Source organism: Mustela erminea, chromosome 3 (genome assembly GCF_009829155.1).
Source record: "Mustela erminea isolate mMusErm1 chromosome 3, mMusErm1.Pri, whole genome shotgun sequence".
Lineage (NCBI taxonomy): Eukaryota > Metazoa > Chordata > Mammalia > Carnivora > Mustelidae > Mustela > Mustela erminea.
Genome location: NC_045616.1, coordinates 102,725,668 through 102,747,822, shown reverse-complemented (window position 1 = coordinate 102,747,822; position 22,155 = coordinate 102,725,668). Strand labels below are relative to the sequence as shown.

The 22,155-nt window shown below is 51.5% G+C and overlaps 1 protein-coding gene across 1 annotated transcript in view; it reads left to right on the top strand.

Moving 5' to 3' along the window:
• The window catches only part of ERGIC1 (endoplasmic reticulum-golgi intermediate compartment 1), a 105,339-nt gene that overhangs the window by 66,738 nt on the left and 16,446 nt on the right, over positions 1–22,155 (top strand). Inside the window, exons 4-7 of the mRNA XM_032334901.1 lie at positions 1,525–1,619; positions 5,402–5,526; positions 12,728–12,832; positions 17,327–17,387. Of these exons, the coding sequence (XP_032190792.1) occupies positions 1,525–1,619; positions 5,402–5,526; positions 12,728–12,832; positions 17,327–17,387 (386 nt within the window). The remainder of the gene's footprint in view (positions 1–1,524; positions 1,620–5,401; positions 5,527–12,727; positions 12,833–17,326; positions 17,388–22,155) is intronic.

Below are 22,155 nucleotides of genomic sequence, written 5' to 3'. Positions count from 1 at the left end.
TCTGTTGAGCCACCCTCAAGCCACTCCCAAGCCCCACGCGGCAGCGAGTCCTGTCTGCTCCAGCATGCTGCATTTTCCATCCCTCCCTTCTGCCTAACCCCCCACCCCCGACCCAGTCCAGGCTGCCATCTCTCCCCTTCTCTCCTGCACCGTGGCATCAGCCTCGCGTGTGGTCTGCCCAGTGGCCCCTCTGGTCAGTCTTCCTTGCAGCAGCCAGAGAGACGGGCCATACTCCCCAGAGGTCAGTGGCCCTGTTCGTCCCTCCGGTGGCTCCCCACAGCTTTCAGAAGAGCAATAATCCTTAGGAAGTTGGTGGAAGGTATTTATTTAGGGTCCCAGCAGGGTCTGTAAGCTGAGGAAGGCAGAGGTCGCATCGGACTGGTTACCCACTGTCTCTAATGCCTGACAGCTGGTAGGCACCCCAAAAGTACTTGTTGAATAAATTTGTGTTGCTGACGGATCCCAGTGTGGTTCCCTTGTCCTGGGTAGCCACGTGACATGGCTGTCCCTGCAGCCCCGTGCCCCTAAACTGGGCCTCTCATCACAAAGACACCATGTCCCTATCCCTGAGACTTGTGAATGTGTCACCTTACGTGGCCAAAGGAATTTTATACATGGCATTCTGTTGAGCATCTTGGGCTAGGGAGGCAACCCTAGGTTTTCTGGTGGGCCAGGTGAAATGACAGAGTTGCTGTAGGAGAGAGTTAGGAGGTCAGACAGGAGTGAAGATGCCGTGTGGTTCTGCTACACCGCTCTGCTGTGGAGAAGGGCTGGGAGCCTTGGCAGCCTCTAGAAGCTGAGAAAGGCAAGGTGAAGGATTCTGGAACCTCCAGAAAGAGTGCAGCACCATACCCATGTTATACTTCTGACCTATAGGAGGGCAAGAGAATAAGTGTGTGTTGTTTTAAAGTGTGTGTTGTTTTAAAGCCACCAATGTGAAAATTTGATACAGCAGCCACAGAACATTAGTTAGTCATGTCTCAGACCCCATGCTCACCCTAGGGCTTTATGAGCACTGGACGCTGAGCATGACCACCCAGGGAATTCCCCTTCCCCAGCTGAGTGGGTGGGGGCTCAAGAGATTAGGGAATAAGGTACCATGTGCCCGGTGGTGCTGGGCCCTGATGCCTAGTAAGACTTCCATTTCTCAAGCGTTCAGACACCCCATTAATTGTGAGTGGTGGTGTCCCATTGAACAGATGGGTTCACAGAGGTCACGTTACCTGCCAAGTTCCTATAGAAAGTGGCAGAGCCAGGATTAGAACTTGAACGTGTCTGACTCTGAAAGCTGTGCCTTTACCATTCCCCCATCCCCCCCCTTTAAGTGGTAAGGCCAGCATCTGGAGAGGGCCCTCCAGATGGGAGCCCCGATCCCCTGTGCCTGATCAGGCACACGCTTCCCCGAGATGGGGGTTCTAGTTAATTGCGCAGTGGTCACCAAGGGAAGTGGCCCCTGGCTTGCCCCTGCAACTGGGACGGTGCCCCACCTCAACAAAGGCTTCTGTACTTGTCTCCTTTATTTAGCGTGAATGAGCTCTACGTTGATGACCCGGACAAGGACAGTGGGGGCAAAATTGACGTCAGCCTGAACATCAGCCTACCCAATTTGCACTGCGAATGTGAGTATTCCCGACAGCCCTCTGCTCCTGCAAGATCCCTCCGTCAGGCAGAGCCAGGTATGCAGAAATGACAAGATGACCAGGACGGGTCAGCAAACAGGGCGAGCTACAAATAGCAGGTAGCATAAGATTCTCCTCACTCTTTTCTAGAGAGGAGAATAATCAACTCTGCGTGCATTTGGAGGTTTTCCTGGAATACGAAGTCCATGAAATTGCTAATGGGGATTACCCCTGGAGAGTAGCCCTGTTGATGTGCTGGTGGGGGCTGTCTCTCGCCTCAGGGTCCCAAGAGTCAGAACCTGAGATTTTCTCGGAGGAACGGAGGAATGGGAAGGGTGTGGGGGATGTGAGAGGACAAGCAGAGGTGTGTGTTCACGGGAGGGCTAATCACAACCTGATTTCATGGGGAGCCATGGCATATGCCGCAGTTTGTCCTACCCAGTAGCGGTTGGTGGGGGGGAGGCGGGCTGTTATTACCTGTATCCCTGGCTAGAGTCTGCAGGGTGATGTGTGGGGGAGGTGTGGGGGGTGTCACATAACCTCTTGAGCATCTTGGGGCAAGGAGACCTACCACCAACCAAGATCAGTCACCTGGAGAAGGATGCAGGTCTGAGTTGTTAGCAGCTGTTGGGAAGCTTGGTTTTTCACTTCATGCTCTGTTTGATTTGTTTTAACCAAGACCATGAATTACTAGGTACAGAACAAAACTCATTGGAGATCGGTTTGGAGTCAGAATCTGGCTCTTTTGCCCACTAAGACTGTGTGACCCTGGTGACGGTGTGACTTCTCTGAGCCTGTTTCCTCTTCTGTAAAAATGGGTGTAGTGCTGTCTCTTGCCTGGGGTTTCTGGGAGCGTCTGATGAGCTGGTTTCTAAACTTACCAAGTGGACTGGGGTTCTACTGTCCCTTTGCCCCAGCCTGGCCCGTAACCCGATGCGGGCCCTTCTCTTCCCGCCCACTCCCTTCCTCCTGAAGGACAGAACATCGGGTGTGTCTGCGGGCAGAGATAGGGAGAGATTCAGTTCTGTTATTGCTTCTGGTGAGAATTACGTCATAGTTTTGAAGCCACGGTGGGCCCCGAGCCAGGGAACCTGTTGAAATTGGTCAGTTTTATTTTTATTTTTTTCTCTTTCTCTTAGAAAAATAATTCCTCTGGCAGCTTCTCATTCAGGAGTTGGTCCGGTCTCTGGAACAAGGAAATTCTTAGTCAGGCCAGAGGACTGGGATGAGCAGGGCAGGGGAGGGAAGGGATGTGGTTCCAGGCTCCAGCCCAGTGACAGGCCGTGGCCCAGGAGGGGCCAGGCAACCTCAAGCTTCAGGCTGCGTTCGCCCACCATGCCCACCGCTCTTCAGGGCCATAAGCTGAACCCAGGAGGCTCCTGCTCGAGCCCCGTACCCTGGCTTCTAAAGAGTAGAACCTAACATTTTCATTAGAGAAAAAAAATGCACACTCATCATGGTACCTTTGGAAAATCTGGAGCAGCAGAGAGAAGAAATCCGTAATTCCTCCCCCAACAGCACGTCACTTGACATTTGACGCCATTCCATCCTGGCCTTCCTTTCTGTGCATTTCTAAACACGGCTGAGATCACGCTGCCTGTGCAATTTCATATCCTGCTTTAAGAAGTAATATTTTATTAGGAACTACTACAGGAGTATATTTTCGACTTTAAAAAAATCATGTTCAAAATACAAAAATGTATAAAGAAAAAGGTAAAAGAAATACGTATTCCCTGGGGTGCCATCTACCCCAGAGGAAGCTTCTGCTAATAGTTGGGACTCCTTTCCCACCCCTGTGTGTGTGTGTGTGTGTGTGTGTGTGTGTGTGTGCGTGCGTGCAAACCTGTATCATGTTTAGGTGGGGATGTTTTTTGGTTTTTGGTTTTTGGGGGGTTTTTTGGGTTCTTTTTTCTTTTTACTTAACTGGGACTCAACTGCACGGGACCTTTCTGGGGTTTCTTGTTTTTTTCTGCTAATATCTTGGAGCTGTTCTTATATTACTCATAATATTAGTAAGATGATAACCACAGCTGCCATTTATTTTGCTCCTACTCCAGTCCAGGCTCTGTCCTGAATTCTTTGGCTGTGCTAGTGCATCAGTATGAGAGGTGCTTTAGCAGAGTGGCCAAAGGGTGTGGCCTCTGGATTGAAACTCTGTTTCTTAGCTGTGGGATCTCAGGCAAATTACTTAGCCTGGCTGTGCTTTAGTGTCCCTTGTAGAGAATGGGTCTGATAATATCTCCCCGACAGGTATGCTTAGATGGTACATTCTTATAAAAAAAGCATTTACAAGGGTGTCTAGCACATAGTAAGTGCGTTTTTAATTTTTTTAATCCTAGGGTAGAGGAGGAAGCTGAGACACAGGAAGGTTAGGTGACTTGCTTAAGGTCCCAGAGCTGGGGAGGGGCAGAGCCAGGAATCACAGAAAATGGCAGCCCCAGAGCCGAAGTTCTTAGTCACTGGCCTGCTCTGAGCTGCCTCGCCCCATGTGTAGATACCCGGTCCGTGTACCTGCTGCCCAGCATTCCAGAAGGGGTTCTTCCGTCGACCACTTGTTGACAGCAGCTGGGCTGCCTCCAGTGGTCAAAATTTCAAATAAAGTTGCCCAGAGCAGCCTTTGCACACACGTCCTGGACATGTGTGCGTCTGGAGTACGGGCTCCTAAAGGTGGAGCTGCTGAGTCAAACAGGGACCTGTTTCCATTTCTTTTAAATCAAACATTATGGAGTCAGCATTTCCCACGTACTACAGGCCCAGGAGCGTCATTTTTAGTGACTACATCACATTTCCTTCTACGGATGGGCCCTCACTCTCTTCCCCATCTCCACTGAGGAATACAGTCGTTCCCATTTTTCCCTTTTAGGCTTGGCTCACATAAAATTGCTTCCAGCCGCTCTTCCTCTAGGTTGCAGCCTCCTTTCAAGTGCTTCTTCCAGGGAATTTTCTGCGTTTTCGTGGTTTACAAACCCATGCCACGTAGACCATCTCAGGGAATGCAGTTGGCGTGGGCCTGCCCGTTTTACAGATTGGGAAGCTGAGTCACACTGGAGGCAAGGACCAGAACTGCTGGGCCCCAGGTTTCCCATTCGGTGTACTGAAGAACGCGGAAAAGCGCCCGAGCTCCAGGAGGGCAGGGCCTTCGAGAATAGACACTGGGTAAAAGGAGGTGTGAGTGAATGGATGATGAGTGAAGCCAATGAATGACTGCCGGGACCTGTTTGCCCAACGAATCCAGAGACTGAAACCCATTAGGTGCCGCCATTCATCATTCGATTTGTGTGATTCTCCAAGGAGGGTCATTATCACCCCCATTTTCCAGAGAAACAGGCATCAGGGTTATGTGCCTTGGCCAGGGTTGCATAGCGGGTAAAAGGCAGGCCAGGATTCAGACAGCCTTTGAACCTCTACCCTCTGCTTCTCTCTGTAGCCTTGCATTTAGCAGAGTAGTCACCCCTGCAGCCTGTGGTCCTCCATCCCCTGCCCTATTATGTGCTCCCTCCCCCAGCTCTTCCCCTCTTCCTCCGCAGCCTCAGGCACTGTCAGGGATGGATCCTTGCGTGCTTGTTCCCTTTTAGTCCAGCTATCACCCTTCTCCTCCTCCTCTGTCAGCAGCCTTCCTCTCTGCAGCTCTGGGCCCCAGACTGTGAACGCCTAGATGGCTTGCCCCACCCCCCTCCATGTCCAAGGAGTAGATGGGGGATGGGCATCCAGGGAGGAGAGGGCTGGCCCCACCCCCACTGCTATGGGCATTTGTGACTCTCTCCTCCCCTTACCCCCTGCAGTGGTCGGGCTGGACATACAAGATGAGATGGGCAGGCATGAGGTGGGGCACATTGACAACTCCATGAAGATCCCGCTGAACAACGGGGCCGGCTGCCGCTTTGAGGGGCAGTTCAGCATCAACAAGGTATGGAGATCCTGCATGGGCCCCTTTGACCCGCTCCCTGTCCCTTCGGTCCCCTTCCTCCCAGCAACCAGATGGTAGAGATGTGCACTCCCTTGCCCTCCCCACCGTCCCGTCCCCCAGGCAGAGCCTAACAAGCATCAGGGTCCCAGGCGTTTCCTGCTGAGAATCTGGGTGGGGGTTCCAGCTTTCCCCGAGGCATGGAGCCCCTGGCCGCTGGTTCAGGAAGAGGCTACTCTTCTTCCCAACAGGGAAGGCAGTACATGGTGAGAAGGACATGGTGAGTGTGTGTCCCAGCACTTCCCCTCTTGGCCAACCAGTACCCTCCAAGTCACCGCACCCACCTTTTTCTTTTAAAGATTTTATTTATTTATTTGACACAGAGAGAGCAGGCAAGAGAGAGATAGAGAGCAAGCACAAGCAGGGGGAAACAGCAGGCAGGGGAGAAGCAGGCTCCCCGCTGAGCAAGGAGCCTGATGTGGGACTCGATCCCAGGACCATGGGATTACAACCTGAGCCGAAGCCAGACGCTTAACCAGCTGAACCACCCAGGCGCCCCTCACTGCGCCCATCTTAGCCATCTTTAGAGAGAGGATGTGATGATGGTAATAATAGAATCCTACCACCTGGTTCACAAAGTTTGTATGAGGATGAAATGAGCTATTACACATTGATTCAAAAAACATTTATGGGACATCTTCTGTGTTCTAGGGTAGGCTTTCGGCTCTGGGGCTGCCCAGAATAGGTAGAACGGACTGGAATTCCCGCGCTGGTGGAGCGAGACAGGCAATATACAAACGTAGAAGCATTTCAGTGGGTGGGTGGTAGGTGCTGTGATCAGGAAGGAAGCAGGGGAGCGGGGAAAGTGGCGTGGTTTGAAAGTACCTGGTAGGCCCCGAAGGACCACTCAGGCATTACTGTTGTTTTATTGCTAGAACCAGGAACTTGAGATCCTGAGTCAAGGATGTGAGCAAGTGCCTGTGGGCGTGCCGGGGAAGCCCAGCGGGAACTGGCAGAGGTTGTCCCACACGCGCTGCTCCCTTTCCAGCTCCTCTTACGTATCATCATAGGGGGGCCTCTCGATAACCCTGTGAGGTAGCTTCATGTTACAGATGAGGAAACTGAGACAGGACCCAGAGAGGCTGAGTGTCTTGCCCAAGATCACACAGCTCTGTCCCATGTTCCATAGTTCCCCTTCCCAGTCCCAGCCAGACTGAGCCACTGGCAGCTCCTGGCTTCTGCTTGCCCTCTTATAGCCTCTGTCGGAAGAGCCTGTCTCTGGTTCCTGACATTTGAATCAGACGTTGCGAACTCCCTGGCCACACCCAGCCCAAAGACAAGCTATGTTTGTCCTCTCCAGCGTTCAGACACGTCAGAGCCAGTATCTAAAGATTGGGAGTCCAGACTTCTGCCTTTTCAAAGTTGGAGGCTCTAGCCACACTGGGCCTACATCCCATTGGCAACTTCCATCTGGATCCAAGGGGCAGCTTCCCCTTTAGACAGGGCAGGTGCCCTCCCTTTCCAAAGTTCCTGCCCAGTGGCTACAAAGCTGGGCTGGGCTGGAACACTGGTGTTACTGGCACTGTCTCTCCCCACGTAGTCTCAGGGCCTCTCCTGTCCGCATGGCCTCCGTGTGTGTGTTCTTTCTGGCAGAGTGGCCTTTTTCCACGAGAACGCAGGGCTCCCTGTAGTGTGAAAGCAGAGAAGGTTACTTATACCACATTTTAGGGGTTAAATGAAGTCACAGGGTCCACGCTGTGCTCCCTGACTTGGATTTTATGGTGATGGTGAGGGGAAGCCATGGGAGAGTTGTAAGCAGGAAAGCAATGTGATCAGATTTATGGCTTAGAACTATGCTATCCAATATGGTAGCCATTAGCTGGGTGGGGTATTTAAATTTAAATTCATTAAAATTAAATAAAGTGAAAAATTCTGTCTATCGGTCTCACTAGTCCCATTTCAAGGACTTTATTAATAGAGAGACTAGTGGTTACCGTATTAGTGCTATATACCATCTTTATCATCAGAGAAAGCTCTGTTGGACAGCGAAACTTCCGAAAGCTCACCCTGACAGCTGTGGGGGGAGCACAGTGAAGGGGGCCAAGAGCAGAGGTCACGGTCCATGGTTGTGCAGCGGAGTTGGAGAGAAGTGGTCTGATTAGGGACGTGGAGTTAACAAGACTTACTGATCAGTTGGATGTGGGTGGTGAGGGCAAGAGTGGAATCAGAACCACTTCTTAGTTTTTGTCTGGACAGCCAGGAGGTCCCATTTTCTAGATACAGAGGCTTGGGCACGCATGGATTCTATGGGTGGTAGGGCTGGGAAGCGGTTGTTGAGTTTCGGATATATTTTATTTGGGATGGGAGGTGTGGTTCAGGAGATTGCTCTGAGCTGGAATGTGAATGTGGGAGTCATCAGTGAAGAGAAGATGTTGGCAAAGGGTCCGTGGCCCTGAAGAATAAGCACCCGAGGTCTTTTTTTTTTTTTTTTTTTTTAAGATTTTATTTATTTTGAGAAAGAGAGGCAGAGCAAGAAAGCCCACACAGGGGGAGTAAGAGAGGGAGAGGGAGAAGGCTCCCCCCTGAGCAGAGCACCCTCATGCGGAGCTCGATCCCAGGACCCTGGGATCATGACCTGAGCTGAAGGCCGCCGTTTAACAACCAAGCCACCCAGGCGCCCCAGAAACCCAACGTCTTGAGGCCAGTGTGGTTTGAGGACTGATGTCTGGTCCACTCCAGTGTTGAGGAGCAGGGAGATGAAGGGATGCTCTGGTGGGGAGAGAGAGAGGAACCCCACTGAGATAGGGGCAAAGGGAAGGCCTGTCTGAAAGGTGATGGTTGAAGATGAGCAGATGTACACACAGCTCCCAATTGTGGGGGCCTCCTCTCGGGGGTATGATCACCCGGCTAAAACAAATATTTGTGCCCCCAGCAATGAGCAAAGAAGGGACCCTTTTGGCCCCCAGCCTGGGGTGGACACAAGAGAAGCAGGACAACCACCCAGGAGCTAGCCCAGCACCATACCCTCCTCCGCTTGGCAGTCGTGCCCATGGCTGCAGTCAACCTCAGACAGGCTGTGGTGGGGCCCCCGGCTGGCTCTGGGTGAAGTGGGGCTTGCTTTTTGTGGTCAGACAGACCCGGGGTCGAGAGCCCTGGCTACAGGGCTCACAGATTGAATGACGCTGGGCAGTTGAGCCTCTTTGAGCCTCAGTGTCCTCCTCTGTAAAATGGGGATACTAGTACTGCCCTCACAGGTTGTAAGACACGAGCAAATTAAAATACAAAGCACTTAACACCTTAGAAACAGAGACACCCGTCGGTGCCCCTTCCCTGGCCTGCCTTGTCTTCCGTCAGCGGGAGCATCCGTGATTTCACCAGCTGGTGCCCACTGTCACCTGGGAACAAGTGTGCTCATAAAAATGTGCATGGATGTTCTTCAAGAAATGGCTCTTCTCTGGTCAGGGTGGGCCGGGGATTCTAGGAAAGTGCCACCCCAGCCCTTGCCTTATGGCTGTTCCCTATTGGGTTCCTACCTGGCACTTTCCCAGATTAGCCTATTTAGTCCTTGTAACAGCTCTGAGGACAAAGAATTAAGTAGAATTTGAACCCAGGCAGCCTGGTACCAGGCCCCTGCTCTCCCCCTGTGTCCCCTGTCCCTTTGTTGCTTCTCCTTTGCAGCATCTTGGTCATGCCAGCATCTTGGGCTGTGCCAGCATTTTGAGCTATGACGACTATGTCCATTCACTCCAGGTCACAGCTGAGGTTACCCTCTGTCCTTGTCCCCTTACAAGGAGTGGAAACCCCCCACTCTCCCTTGTTCCGGGTGCATGCCTCCTAGGAGTGCTCAGACAAAGGGTGCTCGACAAGAAAGCCAGCCGCCAGTGTGCCCTGATGACGGGCGAGGTTCACAGCTGGCGCTCACCCCTTTATCTTCCAGCATCCAGCTTGCACTTGCCCCATGGCCTTCTTATCTGTCCATCAGGAAGTCGGCCAGCAGTCAGACGTCCAAGGTCACATGTTCCAAGCTGCACTGGCAGCCCCCAGCAGCCCAGACTCCTTGCTGAATCAACCAGCCCCCAGGAGGAGGGCAGGAGGGGCCTGGGTTTGGGGCCTGGCTCCATCTATAGGTTTCTAAAATCTATCAGAGACACTGACGTAGGTTCCTAAGTCACAGGCTCTAAAAGCGTCGTCTTTTCTTTCTTCAGCCCAGCGTGTGTGGGCATGAGTCAGCCACCTGTGATGGGTTCCTTGCAGAGGGGGAGCGGGTCACTGAGTCACAGCCTCGCAGCGAGGCAGCGGGTGGCAGATGCGCCGGAGCCAGCCTCCCGGCCTCACTTAACTCTGGGAGCCTCAGGCCCAAGCTCCAAACCCCATTCTGAACTCTGCCTGCCGGCAGCCCCATGTCACTGCATGGGAAAATGCCAAAGGACCCATGCCTGACGCTGTAGGTTTCTTACTTCAGGAGGTGATAGGCAAGGGAGACTATAATCCTCACTTGATCATGCGAATTTTTAAGATTTTGTTTATTTGTCAGAGGGAGAGAGAGAGATCGAGCACAAGCAGGGGGAGGTGCCGGCACAGGGAGAGCAGACTCCCCACTGAGCAGGGAGCCCAACGTGGGACTCGATCCCAGGACCCTGAGATCATGAACTGAGCTGAAGGCAGATGCTTAACTGGCTGAGCCACCCAGGCGCCCCTGTGAATTTTTTATAATACAAATGTGTATAGTTAATTACTTATATAAGTAAAAATGAAGTTAAGAAATAGTTCTGAGATACAGTGGGCTTTTCCCCATGCTCTCCCTGGTCTCCCCACGCTCTCCTTCTGTTCTTGGGTCCTTGTTCTGATGATGAACATGTTCATTCTAAGAATCCGAACCAATAGCAGTTACCATTGGCTTTGCGCTCCTCCCCTCCTTTAGTTCTCTCTGTAACCCTTTGTGGTCATCATCTCCATTTGGCCAGTGGGGAAACTGAGGCATGGGGAGGTTACTGTCCTTGCCCAAGGCACCCCAGCTCGGGGGTGGGCTGGACTGGAGTATAGAACCCAGCTGCTACTCTACCATGGGTCACTGCTCCTGAAGCCCACATCCCAAACCCTACTGCAGCCTCACCTGTGAGCTGAGGCCAGCCATGCCCTGCCAGCCTGGTACCTTCCAGGTCAGTCACAAAGCTCAGGCCCTCGTGAAGACAGGAGGATCTCTAGAAGCCTACAGCTTTGTGTTTAAAACAGGCATGCTTACAAAATAAGCAGGTTTTGATGCACTGCTGCTAAGCCAGAAGCTAGAATGCATATTCCTTCCTCTAATATAGCTTACCAAACCTTTGTTGAACTGGGATAAAATAATATTCAGCATGGCGCTGGGGCCTTTGCTGAGCAGCCCCTTCTCCCTCTAACGTTTCCTGATGCTACCACCTTCTCCCTCTTTGTATCCTGATGCTACCACCCGCTGCGGGCTGTTCTCTTGTGCCGGGTTCAGTAGTACCAAACTCTTCTAGTTCCTTACAGATGCGCACCGACTGGGTTGGGCAGTTTCTGACCTCTATACTTGTTCATGCTGTTCCATCTGCCTACATACTTTTCCAGCTGTTCCCCAGTAATGCGGACTCATTAGCACAGGAGTGTCCTTTCTGCTGAGATGCGCGCTCTGAACACTCCCAACTGAATTGGGAGCCCTCCCCATGGTCCCCACAGTCTGTACATCCCTCTGGTCCAGGGTGGGTTGTGCAGTCTCATTTTCTGTTCCAGGCTTTTGTCTGGGCCATTTTCCCAAACCTAGCATGTCCCAAGGAATGGCTGCATGTGGCCATCACCCCAGGGCTGCCAAGGTACATGGTGGGAGGGAGAGTCCTGTCCTGCTTCAGTGTGCCGAGTCTGGAGTCCAACAGCTGTGAGTTCAAACCACAGCTCTTGACACGCCCTCTTCACTGCTCTGAGCCTCAGTTTTTTTTTCTGTAAAATGGGAATTACCAGAAGTCAAATGTCAAAATAAAAAATGCTAGTTTAAGAATTCGTGCCATTCATAGTTTGTTCATTCATCCAGTACCTATTCTGTGAGCATCTGCCAGGGTCAGGGAGTGCACATCAAATCAGATACAGCTCCCCACCGGCATGGAGCCAGCGTTCTCCTGTGAGGAAACAGAAGAGAACAAGATAGAGATCGGGTGGCAGGAGCTGCTGAGTGCTTTTGCAGACCAAGGGTTTTGAGGACGGGTGTTGGGGAGGCTCCCTGAGCAGAGGCCTGAGGGAGGCCAGGGAGAGCCGTGTCAAAGAGGGTTCCAGGAAGGGGTCGCAGGCACAAGGAACCAAGGTGGGACCACACTGGCACAGTTCCTAGTGCCATAGGGAGGCTAGCACAGCCAGGGGGAGTACGCAGAGAAAGATGTGAGCAGAGGAGTGACACAATCAGATGTAGGGTTCAAAAGGACCCCCTGGCTGCTGTTAGCAAAAGGTCTGGGGGTGCCAAGGGCTCACGCTGGGAGCCCACTGGGGAGGCTGCACCCACTGTCTGGTCTAGGGAAGCAGTGGGGACCTGAGAAGGGCAGGAACTAGACATCGTGAGTGTGGAGCGGACAGCCTTTCTTGGTGGGCAGGTCAGGTGTGAGAGAAAGGGGGCCAAAATGACACCAAGGGTTTGGCCTGAGCAGCTTGGTAGAGGAGGGGCCCTTTGAAAGAAATCCTTTGAAAGAGAATCCACAGGATTGTCACAGGACATCAGTCCCTCTCCTGGGCTGTGCCAGGACATCAAGGCCCAGGGAAGAAAGGAGGCCACTACCGTCCTGCCTTCAAGGATCCCCTAGTCTGGGGCGGTGGGGCAAATATGGGGGAGTAGTAGTGTTGACTTGCATTTTGAGAAGCTTTATTTGGTCCATGGGGCTGCGGGTTCAACCCACCATGAAGCCAACAGCCATGGAGTGGCCAGTGGGCAGCTGCCATTTTGAGCCCTGGCCTGCACCAGGTGCCCAGCTGTGTTCTCTTACCCCCTAATCCCGGCAGCCCCCTTGGGTAGTTTCTGTTCCTGCCCCCATTCTACAGACGAGCCACCTGAGGCTCAGAGAAGAGCAGTAACTCTTATAAAGTGCCATGGTTCAGACCATGCTGGGATCCCATCCCAAACCAGATCTGTCTGACTCCAGCGGGGGAGACCCGCCCCCTATCTCTGGGGCAGCCATCGAGACTCCTGAAATTCACATCTCTCCCCCAGGTCCCAGGCAACTTCCACGTGTCTACACACAGTGCCACGGCTCAGCCACAGAACCCGGACATGACCCATGTCATCCACAAGCTCTCGTTTGGGGATACACTACAGGTGAGCAGGGCACACACTGGTGGTGTGGCTGTGGGCGGGTGTCCAGGGACTGTCACCTGGAACCTTCTCTTCTCTCTGGGTGCAAAGGTAACATCTAGATGGGTCACCCCCTCGGAGTCTCTGTCAAACAGCTCTTGTATATTGTTCCTTCGGAGCATGGGCCTACTATTTTGACAGTACCATGTGCTTGGACCCTTGGGTTGAGACCTGGAGCCTGGGGAAAGGGACATACTTTTCATGAGCCGGTACTCATGTGGTAGCACTTTCTCTGTGCCAGTGTGGCCATACAAGGTATGAGGGGGCACCATGTCTTACAGCTGTGGAGCTGGGCCCAAAGAAGCCACTTGTGTGGGGTCCACCAGTAGATCTGTCTAATGCCAGAGTCCAGCCTGTGTCCCTCTACAGCCCCATCCACCCTCTAGCCCAGTGCCCAAGCCTACCAAGTAGAGGCACCATGGTGAAGGAAGCCTCTGACAGTCCTCGGTGGGGATTGAGAGGGCCGCCTCCAGCAGGCCCAGCCCAGCAGCTTCCTACCTGTGGCAGCCGTGTACGGGAGCCCAGCACAAGCCACCCGCTCTCCTCCAGCTGCAGGCAGGGGAGTTCGACTGTTCTCTCCTTTCTACTACTCCCATGGTCCTGAAGATAGATTCTGGAATGGAGGCTCAGAGCAGAGAGGGAACTGCTCCAGCCACAGTGCTGGGATCAGGACCCCAGGGCCTGCCACCAAGCCTTGCTCGATGAGAATACTGGTTCCTGGTTAAGGATGTTGGAGGGTGGGGTCCCCCAGGGATGGTGGTGTGCACCTGGGGCTCACACTGGCCCACAAGCCCAGCACTCACAGCATTATGCCATTTCTGTGCACGCACATCTGCTGAGATTCATGCACACACTTTTCACGCTCAGAGGTACTCCCTGACACACACGTGCTCACATGTATACCCTAAGATCCATCCCAAACACATACACCAAATGTACACACACTCAGACTCTTGCACAGATTCAGCACACATATAGCACCCAGAGACGTGCACAGGCTCACCCGTGTTGGAACATCTCACATACACACTCGTGCCCGCACTGCCCCACTCAGTGGACCTGCCAAGCACTGTTCTTCATACACAAGAACCCCCTTCACTCTCTCAGCGACCCTAGAGGTGGGTCCTTTATTGTCTCCATTTTACAGGTGAGGAAGTTGGGGCATGGGGAGGGTACAGTCTGTTGCAGTGTCTGAGTTTGAATTACGAGTCTGGCTTCAGGCCACACTGCTGGTGCCTCCTCCCCCGGGGTGCCCTCCGGAGGCCACACTGCCTCTCATACCTTCTCTCTCCACTGCACATTGCCTCTGCGGCTTTCCCTGCAGGCACCTTGTGCCCGGCCTGAGGGGCCAGTCATCACCTCTCCAGTCCCTTTGGAGGCCACAGAGCTCTTCCTCTTGGAGACAGGGCTTAGGGACAGAGAACCTGCCCACCCTGGGTGCCATGAGCCAGTCTCCCTGCCCACACACTCGGTGAACCACGGCCTGCCCCCCGACTGTGCACTCCCTACACACAGGGTTCAGCACTCACGTGGCCCCAGGGCTCCACCTGGGGGGGTCGGCGTGTGTTGGCTCCCCAGCCCGCCTTTCCTGATCCAAGTCCTGGCTCCACTGCATACTAGTTGTGTGACCTTGAACAAATGATTTAGTCCTGCTGAGCCTCAGTTACCGTATCTGTAAAATGGGGACAATAACAAATACCTGCCACCGAGGATTGTAGTGAAGATAAAATGAATTCCTGCGCATACAGCCCTTAGATCAGGACCAGGCACAGAGAAAGCAGTGAAGGAAATGAGCTATAACCCACTGTTGTTGCTCTCTGTACCCTAACTCTGCACCAGGCCCTGTGAGACAGAGCATGCCGCCAGCCTTTGAGGGGCTCGTGCAGCCTTGGAGAACACAGAAAGTGGGTGGTCACCACCCCCAGTGGGACAGGAGCTGACAAATCACGGGCAGGTGGTAGACAGCGGACCCTCCATAGACTGAGCACTGGGCAGTCCCCTAGCTGCCTTTAGGCCCACAGGCTCAGCAAATCCTTACGCAGCCCTGGGAAAAAGTCACCATGAATTCCGGTGTGCACAGGGGAAGATTGTCCAGCGTCCCTCAGCTCTGCACGGCCAGAATTCAAACCAAGTCTTTGTACCACACCATAGTCCTTCCTTGTTCTGAGGACTCTGGACGCCAGAAGCCTGCTCTTTCTTACCTAGAGGGCAACATTACAGATGCCCCATGTTTAATCCTTAAGGGTGCTGGATGGCATTTGTTCCTGATGAGGAAACTGGGTTTCAGAGGGATTCAGCAACTTGTCCAAGGTCACACAGCTTATAAGAAACTGGGTACGTCTGACCCCAGGTCTTCTATTACTGTGCCTCCTGCAGTCATGGATTCATCAGACGCTCTTGAAATATCTGCTCTGCTCCAGGCCCTGGAGTTACATGATACCCATCATGTAACAATACATGGTTCTGGCTTTCAAGGGAAGAGATCAAATAAATAGCAGGATAATATAGGACGAGGAGGGTTAAGGACAAGAGAGGCGCAGGATTCTGGGCAGTAATATGGGAGCAGGGACAAGTTTCCTCCTAGCCTGGGAAGTCAGGGAGAGCTTCCCAAAGGAGGGTGACCTTGCAGGTGACATGTAAGCCAACCCCTGAAGGGTGAGAAGGATTTGGCTAGGCTCACAGGGAAGTCTCACAGGCACAGGGCACCTCACACACCTTCCATTCTCTGACACACCCAGCTGGTCATTTTCATAAAAAAGATGCTCAAGGTTACTTTAAGAAAAAAATGGGTCAGCAGATGTCTATAGCATCAGAATGATGTTCTGTAACAAGGCCTGGCAAGTGAGTGCTCCTCAGAGTTGGAGAGAATGCAGAAATGTCCCAGAAGGGGAGCAGGGAGCAGTGTTTTATGGGGGGCAAGAGACCTGTGTTAGATTCAGGCAGGTGGGGCTGATGGGGGCAGGTTGGTGTTTTAAAGCGCCCACCTGCCGTGGTGAAGACGGGCTGTGAGGCCAGACTGGGGCTGAGGGAAGGGCTGCAGCCAAGGCTGGGGGAGATGGGGCCCAGACAGAGGCAGGGCAGCAGGGAGAAGGGACGGGGACAGATGTGCGTAGGAGAGGGGACAGTCTTATGTTGCTATGTGCCACTGGCAGAACAAGACACTGACAGCCTTCTGCTTGGTCATGATTATGGGCAAAATAGGATTCTTTAAATGCAAAAAACCGAGTTAATGTTCCAGCTACTCATCCATTCAGCAAATATCTCTTGAACACCTGTCCTGCAGGTTATGAGTGTCGGTGTCCAACCTCAGTCTAGAGGGGAAAACAGAAGTTAATCAAATGATCAAACAAATGAATGTGAGATAAAACCATGACACCTGACTATGGGAGGGAACATTCTAGCTCTCATCTCCCATAGCCACCTTCCTCTTGGTTCCAATTTTCCTTCCCTAAGGCAGCAGTGGACAAACTTCACCTTTCTTTGGGCTTGTTAAGTGCTCAGTAAACATCAGCCACCTGGGATCAGGATCAAGGATCAGGTCACCCAACTGCTTCTCACCCTTCCTGAAGAGGCCTGTTCCCCACCTACCTCACCCCCTTCCCCTGGGGCCACGCAGGCCTCTGTTTATTCCTCAGTCTCCGGCTCATGCTTCACAGATGCTGCTTGCCTGATTAACTTCCTACTTTCCTGCAGATCTTAGTGTGTCACTTCTTCCAGGAAGCCCTCCAGGATGACTAGCTTGGCAGCTCCTATTAACCATGCCCACGGTGGCATGCCTCATGTACCTGGCGTGCCTTGCCCTGCTTTAGATGTAGATGTCCCTGCAGCTGACATGGTTTCTGCTCATCCTCAGAGAAGAGGCAGAATATGGCCTTCAGCCCCACTTTACATCAGACCCTGCCAGGAAGACACAGTAGGGCCAGCTGCCATGAGGAAAGCTGCTGAATGTTCTCTGTGGCAAATTCAGTAGGAGGCCAGTAGCCCTGGGTCCTCAGAAGGCTCTAGGGGATCTCAGGAGGTGTGTGCTAGGACCTAGGCTTTCCAAAGTGGCTTAATGGAAAGAACTCAGGCTTGAGGTCGGATACCCGAATTTGGATTTTGGCTCTGCCATTTATCAGCTGTGTGACACTGGACATGCTTCAGCATTTCTCCAAGCCTTGGTCTGCTCTTCTGTAAAATGGGCTCAGCAGTACCTCATTAGGGGCACTAAGTGAGATGACTAGAAATGTGCAGGCTAAAGTGGTATATTACAGGGGCCCACGATGGGAAGCAAGCTAGTGCCTGCTATGTGCCAGGCCCATGTTTGTCTGTATCTTGCCTTCTACAACTTCTCTGTGAGACAGACCACGCTGAGTAAAGTCCCTACACCAGGTTGCACCTGGCCGTCCCGAGCAGCCAGAATCAGGCCCAGAAGAGGTGATTTCCTGGAATCATTCCCCTCACTGTGCTTCTCCACAGGTCCAGAATGTGCATGGAGCTTTCAATGCCCTCGGGGGAGCAGACAGACTCACCTCCAACCGTATGTATCCCGTATCCCAAGTGGGAACAGGGAAAAGGGGAGAAGGGAACGTGCAGCAAGTACTCAGTGTAAGCCGGGCTGTGAATGCTCCATTCCCACAGCTGGTCTGTGAGGGAGGTAGAGTGAGCCCTGTCTGACAGACAAGGGCAGAAAAGTGACTTGTTCCCACCCTCCCTGGGGAAAGGAATGTGACAATCCTAGGCACCTCGTAAGAGCTCAGTGAGTACCAGCTATTATCATCATTATTTTTTTATTTTTTATTTTTTTAGAGAAATGTGTTTTTATTTATTTATTTATTTTTATTTGACAGAGAGAGATCACAAGTAGGCAGAGAGGCAGGCAGAGAGAGGAAGGAAAGCAGGCTCTCTGCTCAGCAGGGAGAGCCCCTGATGGTGGGGCTCGATCCCAGGACCCCGGGATCATGACCTGAGCCAAAGGCAGAGGCTTTAACCCACTGAGCCACCCAGGCACCCCATCACTGTTATTGTTATTATTACTGCTGCGTAATTGATTTTAGTTGAGATGATCACCTAAGATCCCACAGGGAGTCGTGGCATTGCTGGGATTCATCCTGGCTCCAGTGGCACCAGGAGAACAGGGCTGACTGAGAGTGACCCAGTCGGGTCTGACCACCTGGCTACCCACCCAACCCCACACTTTCCTCCTGCTCGAGCCCCTCCCCCTCATAAATGCCCCCTCCCTGAGCCCTCCACCCACTTAGTTCTCTGGCACCTCGGCCCCTACGAAAGAGGGCTTGGTGTCTTTACACACTGCCACACCTATGCACACACCTGTCGCCTGATCCAATGAACTTTCGCACACCTATGCACACATGTGTGCATACACACGGGACCTTGGAAGCATGCACAGAATGGGCCCAAGAGACCTGTCTGCTTAAATGGATTCACCCCCTGGATCCTGCAGGACAGGTGACCTTGACTTTCCTTACTTCCTCACCTGAACTCACCTTTTTTATCCAGAAGGCGTTTCTCATAGTTTCTTAAAATGCATTCTGCTCTCTGATGGTCAGAAATTCAAGCAAAAGAAAACATCTCCCATGACCAATCCCTCACCCTTAACAAATCACACTTCATTTCTCTATGTCCCTGTGAACCCTCGCCCATCAGCAAAAGTCATCCGTCTCAAAGCCAGTAGACGGCCGTTTCCCTTCTGATTTTTGTCCTTGGCATTTGTGCGTGACCGTGTTTTTTCAGAGTGTCTCCTGTGGTGACGGAGGCACGGCTGCCCACCCAGCAGTTCTGCCGTGCTTTATTAAGGCATTGTTTCCTCGGGGAAAATGTCTGTTCCTTGTTTTTTACCATCACGGCAATGCCTGTGATACTTACGGTATCTGCTTTATATTGTTCCGTTGCTTCCCCACTGGGTGCAGGCCCCTTCGTGTCAGCTCCAGCAGGCAGCATAGGAGCATACAACGAGGCCTCCTTGTCTTCATGCAAATGTCTGATTCTGACCAAGGGAGATGATCCTTCCCATGTTGATGTTGGTGTACCTGTCGGTATAGTCTATGGAAGGGCAGAATGTTGTCCCATGGCAGTGTCCACATCTGCTCGCAGTTGGTGTGGATATTGACATAGAACTGAGCTCGGAAGGACCCAGACTGTGTCAGCCAGTAGAGGGTTTGGGCAGAAAACCCTGCCTGCTCCAGGGCTAGTGACGAGAGCAATCTCAGGCTGGCTTCCATGGAAAGAAAATGCATTAGATCAAACAATAGGCAGCCAGGGGTAGGGCTGGCTTTCATTCCCTCAACCCTCCAGCTTGGCCTCCCTGCTGGGCCTTTTTGCCTTTGCTGCCTCCTCTGCTCCCAGACCTTCCCCTTGAGGGCTGCTTCTTGTCATGTAGGTCTCAGCTCAAATGCTACCACCTCTGAGAGGCCCTTCTTGGCCACCTTATGTAAAGGAACTCCCACTTCTAGTAACCGATTTTTCTTCCAACAGACCACTCTCTCTGGAGATACTGAGGAGGGATTGTGGATGTTTTAGCCTTGGCGATGAGGACATTGAGGTTGTTGTGTTTTTGTTTTTTAAGAGCCTTTATCTTTTATAGAGACATAAGTAAAATATTTGTGGATAAATTGATGTGATGTCTGGGATTTGCTTCCAGATAAAACAGGGTAGGGTGAAAGATGGGGTAGGGATGAAGCAAAATCAACCCTGTATTGTTAATTGATTTTTGTTTTTTGTTTTTGTAAACATATTCTTAAAAGATTTTATTTATTTATTTGACAGACAGAAATCACAGGGGGAGGCAGGCTCCCTGCGGAGCAGAGAGCCCCATGTGGGGCTCGATCCCAGGACCCTGGGATCATGACCTGAAGGCAGAGGCTTTAACCCACTGAGCCACCCAGGTGCCCCTGTATTGTTAATTGTTGAAACTGGGGAATGGGGTGTGTTATAGGATTCCCCAGTTTGTTTGTGTTTGAATTTTTCCGTAATAAGATGTTAGGAGGGAGGGTGGGAGGCTGCCTGCGCAAAATGTACGTGGGCCTCCCTGGATCAGGTCGGAGTCAGCAGCCCCCTGGAGGGGCCCATAGACAAAGCAATCCACATGGGTGGAATTAGGTGTGGTGTCCCTAGTGGGCATTTGGCAAATTGTGTCAAAGGCCTTAAAAATGGTCATTGCCTTTGAGTCATCCTTTCTACTCATAGGAGAGTAACCTAAGGAAATAATTAAGAGAGTGTGCAAAGATTTAGGAAAATCATGTTCATTAGGTCATTGTTTATAGCAGTGAAAATGACGAACAGCGTCAGTGTCTAGCCACGGGGGGTGAGTTGAGTCCATTTACGTGGCGGCGCTGTGGGATATGTGCAGATGGGTCAGAACTTCGCAGGCATTCAGGCAACTGACGTTTATTGAGCACCTACTGTGTGCCAGGCACCATACTAGGGGATATTGGAGCAACTAAAACGGAGTGGAGCTTACTGCTTTCTGTGTCTTAATGATATCTGTGGTGTTTAGCTCTTAGAAAAGGGTACAGTATGATGCCATTTTAGGAAAATATAAATATATGTATAAATATAAGCTTAGCAGTTTATACACAAAAATGTGAATCCATGGTTTTCTGTGGATGGTGGATTTGTGGGTGGTTTCTATTTTTTTTCTCTTTAGGATCATCTGTATTTGTACAAATTTTGACAGAACTATTACAGGTGTGATTTTCATAAGGCTTTCACTCTTTCGTTCTCTCAAGTATTTAACCTAGAGCAATGGGCATTTGGAGCACAGTATCTCAAGTATGATCTTTGGACTCCGGCTTTAAAATGCAGATTCTGAGTCCCATTCTGGAACCATTCAGCAGGGGTGAGACCCAGGTGTCTGCCTTTTAAATCCTGGGTGACTCCCCTGCTCCTGACCCCTGGGGCCCACTGCAGGTTCTTCGTGGACTTCTCCCTGAGGCCACAGGGCTTTACTGAGGTTTTTCAGAGGAGTCCGGTCTCAAGACAGTTCAGGAAGCAGCCTTTTCCTTACCTAGAGGCAGTATTAGCAGGAAGAGGCTGTGAGTGTCATCCACTTCCCCTAATCTCTTACAGTGAGCAAGTCCAAGGACGCAGAACTAATATAGCCCATAGATCGGGACTAGAACACAAAAGACTAAATTTCCGTGTGGTTTTAGCTCCATGATCCCTGAGCTGACATTCTAGAAGGCAGTAACTGAGGGGATCCTTGAGCTTCTCTTAGCATCCCAGAAGCATGAGCCAAGGGAATTTGTACCTCTCCTGGATGCTGTTGGGCAGCTTCGGGCCAGCGTTCTGTCAGCCTCCTGTTTGGTTCTGGTTACCTCGTGCTTATCAGAAGCTGATTCATCTGTTCTTCCATTCATGCCCCGGACCAGCCGTCCTTCCTTCCGTTCGTTCATTCCATAAGCACTTGCTACTTTCTCCTCTACGCCAGGCCCTCTGCAGGCTTCTGGGAGAAGAGATGAGTAGGGCTCGGTCCCTGCCCGCTGCAGTGTCACCCCTCCCACCCCATCCGCCCTACAGCAGTGTGGGCAAGAATTACAGTGCGATATGACAGGGCCAGGTGGAGGGAAAACTGATCTCCCATTTAATTGAAGATGAGGAAAGAAATTTGAATAGTTTTTTTTAACAGAAATTTGAAAAGAAATTATGAACAGTTCTTCATAAATGTAGTTCCTCTGCTTCATGGGCTCTTTTTTCTTAAAAAAAAAAATATATATATATATATATATTTATATATATATATATATATTTTTTTTAAGTAAGCTAGGCACTCAACGTGGGGCTTGAACTTTACAACCTTGAGATCAGGAGTTGCACGTTCTGACTGAGGCAATCATGCACCCCATCTCTCTTTTTAAAACTCAAACCCAGCTTGTTTCAAAAGCAACAATGTTCATACAGGACCAAGGGTGCACCATGAAATGTGATATTTACCAAAATCCTGCCTTCTTCCCCAGAGGATACAACTGCTAATAGTTTCTTGGGTATCTTTCCAGGAAATTCTGTATATTCATGCGTCTAGAGAGAGTGAGTCTTCCCTGCTCCCAGGACATGTAAACATGTTATTCATTCCGTTTGTAACTTGGTTCTTTTCCCTTAACAATACCTCTTGGACAGCGGCTTGTCGCAGTACCAATTCTTTAACGTTTGCTCTATTGCTGGACATTGGGGTCATTTCCAGAATTTTAATATCCTGTACAGTGGAGGAATAAAGATCCTGATAGACGGAGTCTCTCAATTCCTGGTATCCAAAGAGAGAAATGAAGAGGGGTTGTTTGGTGATGAAAATT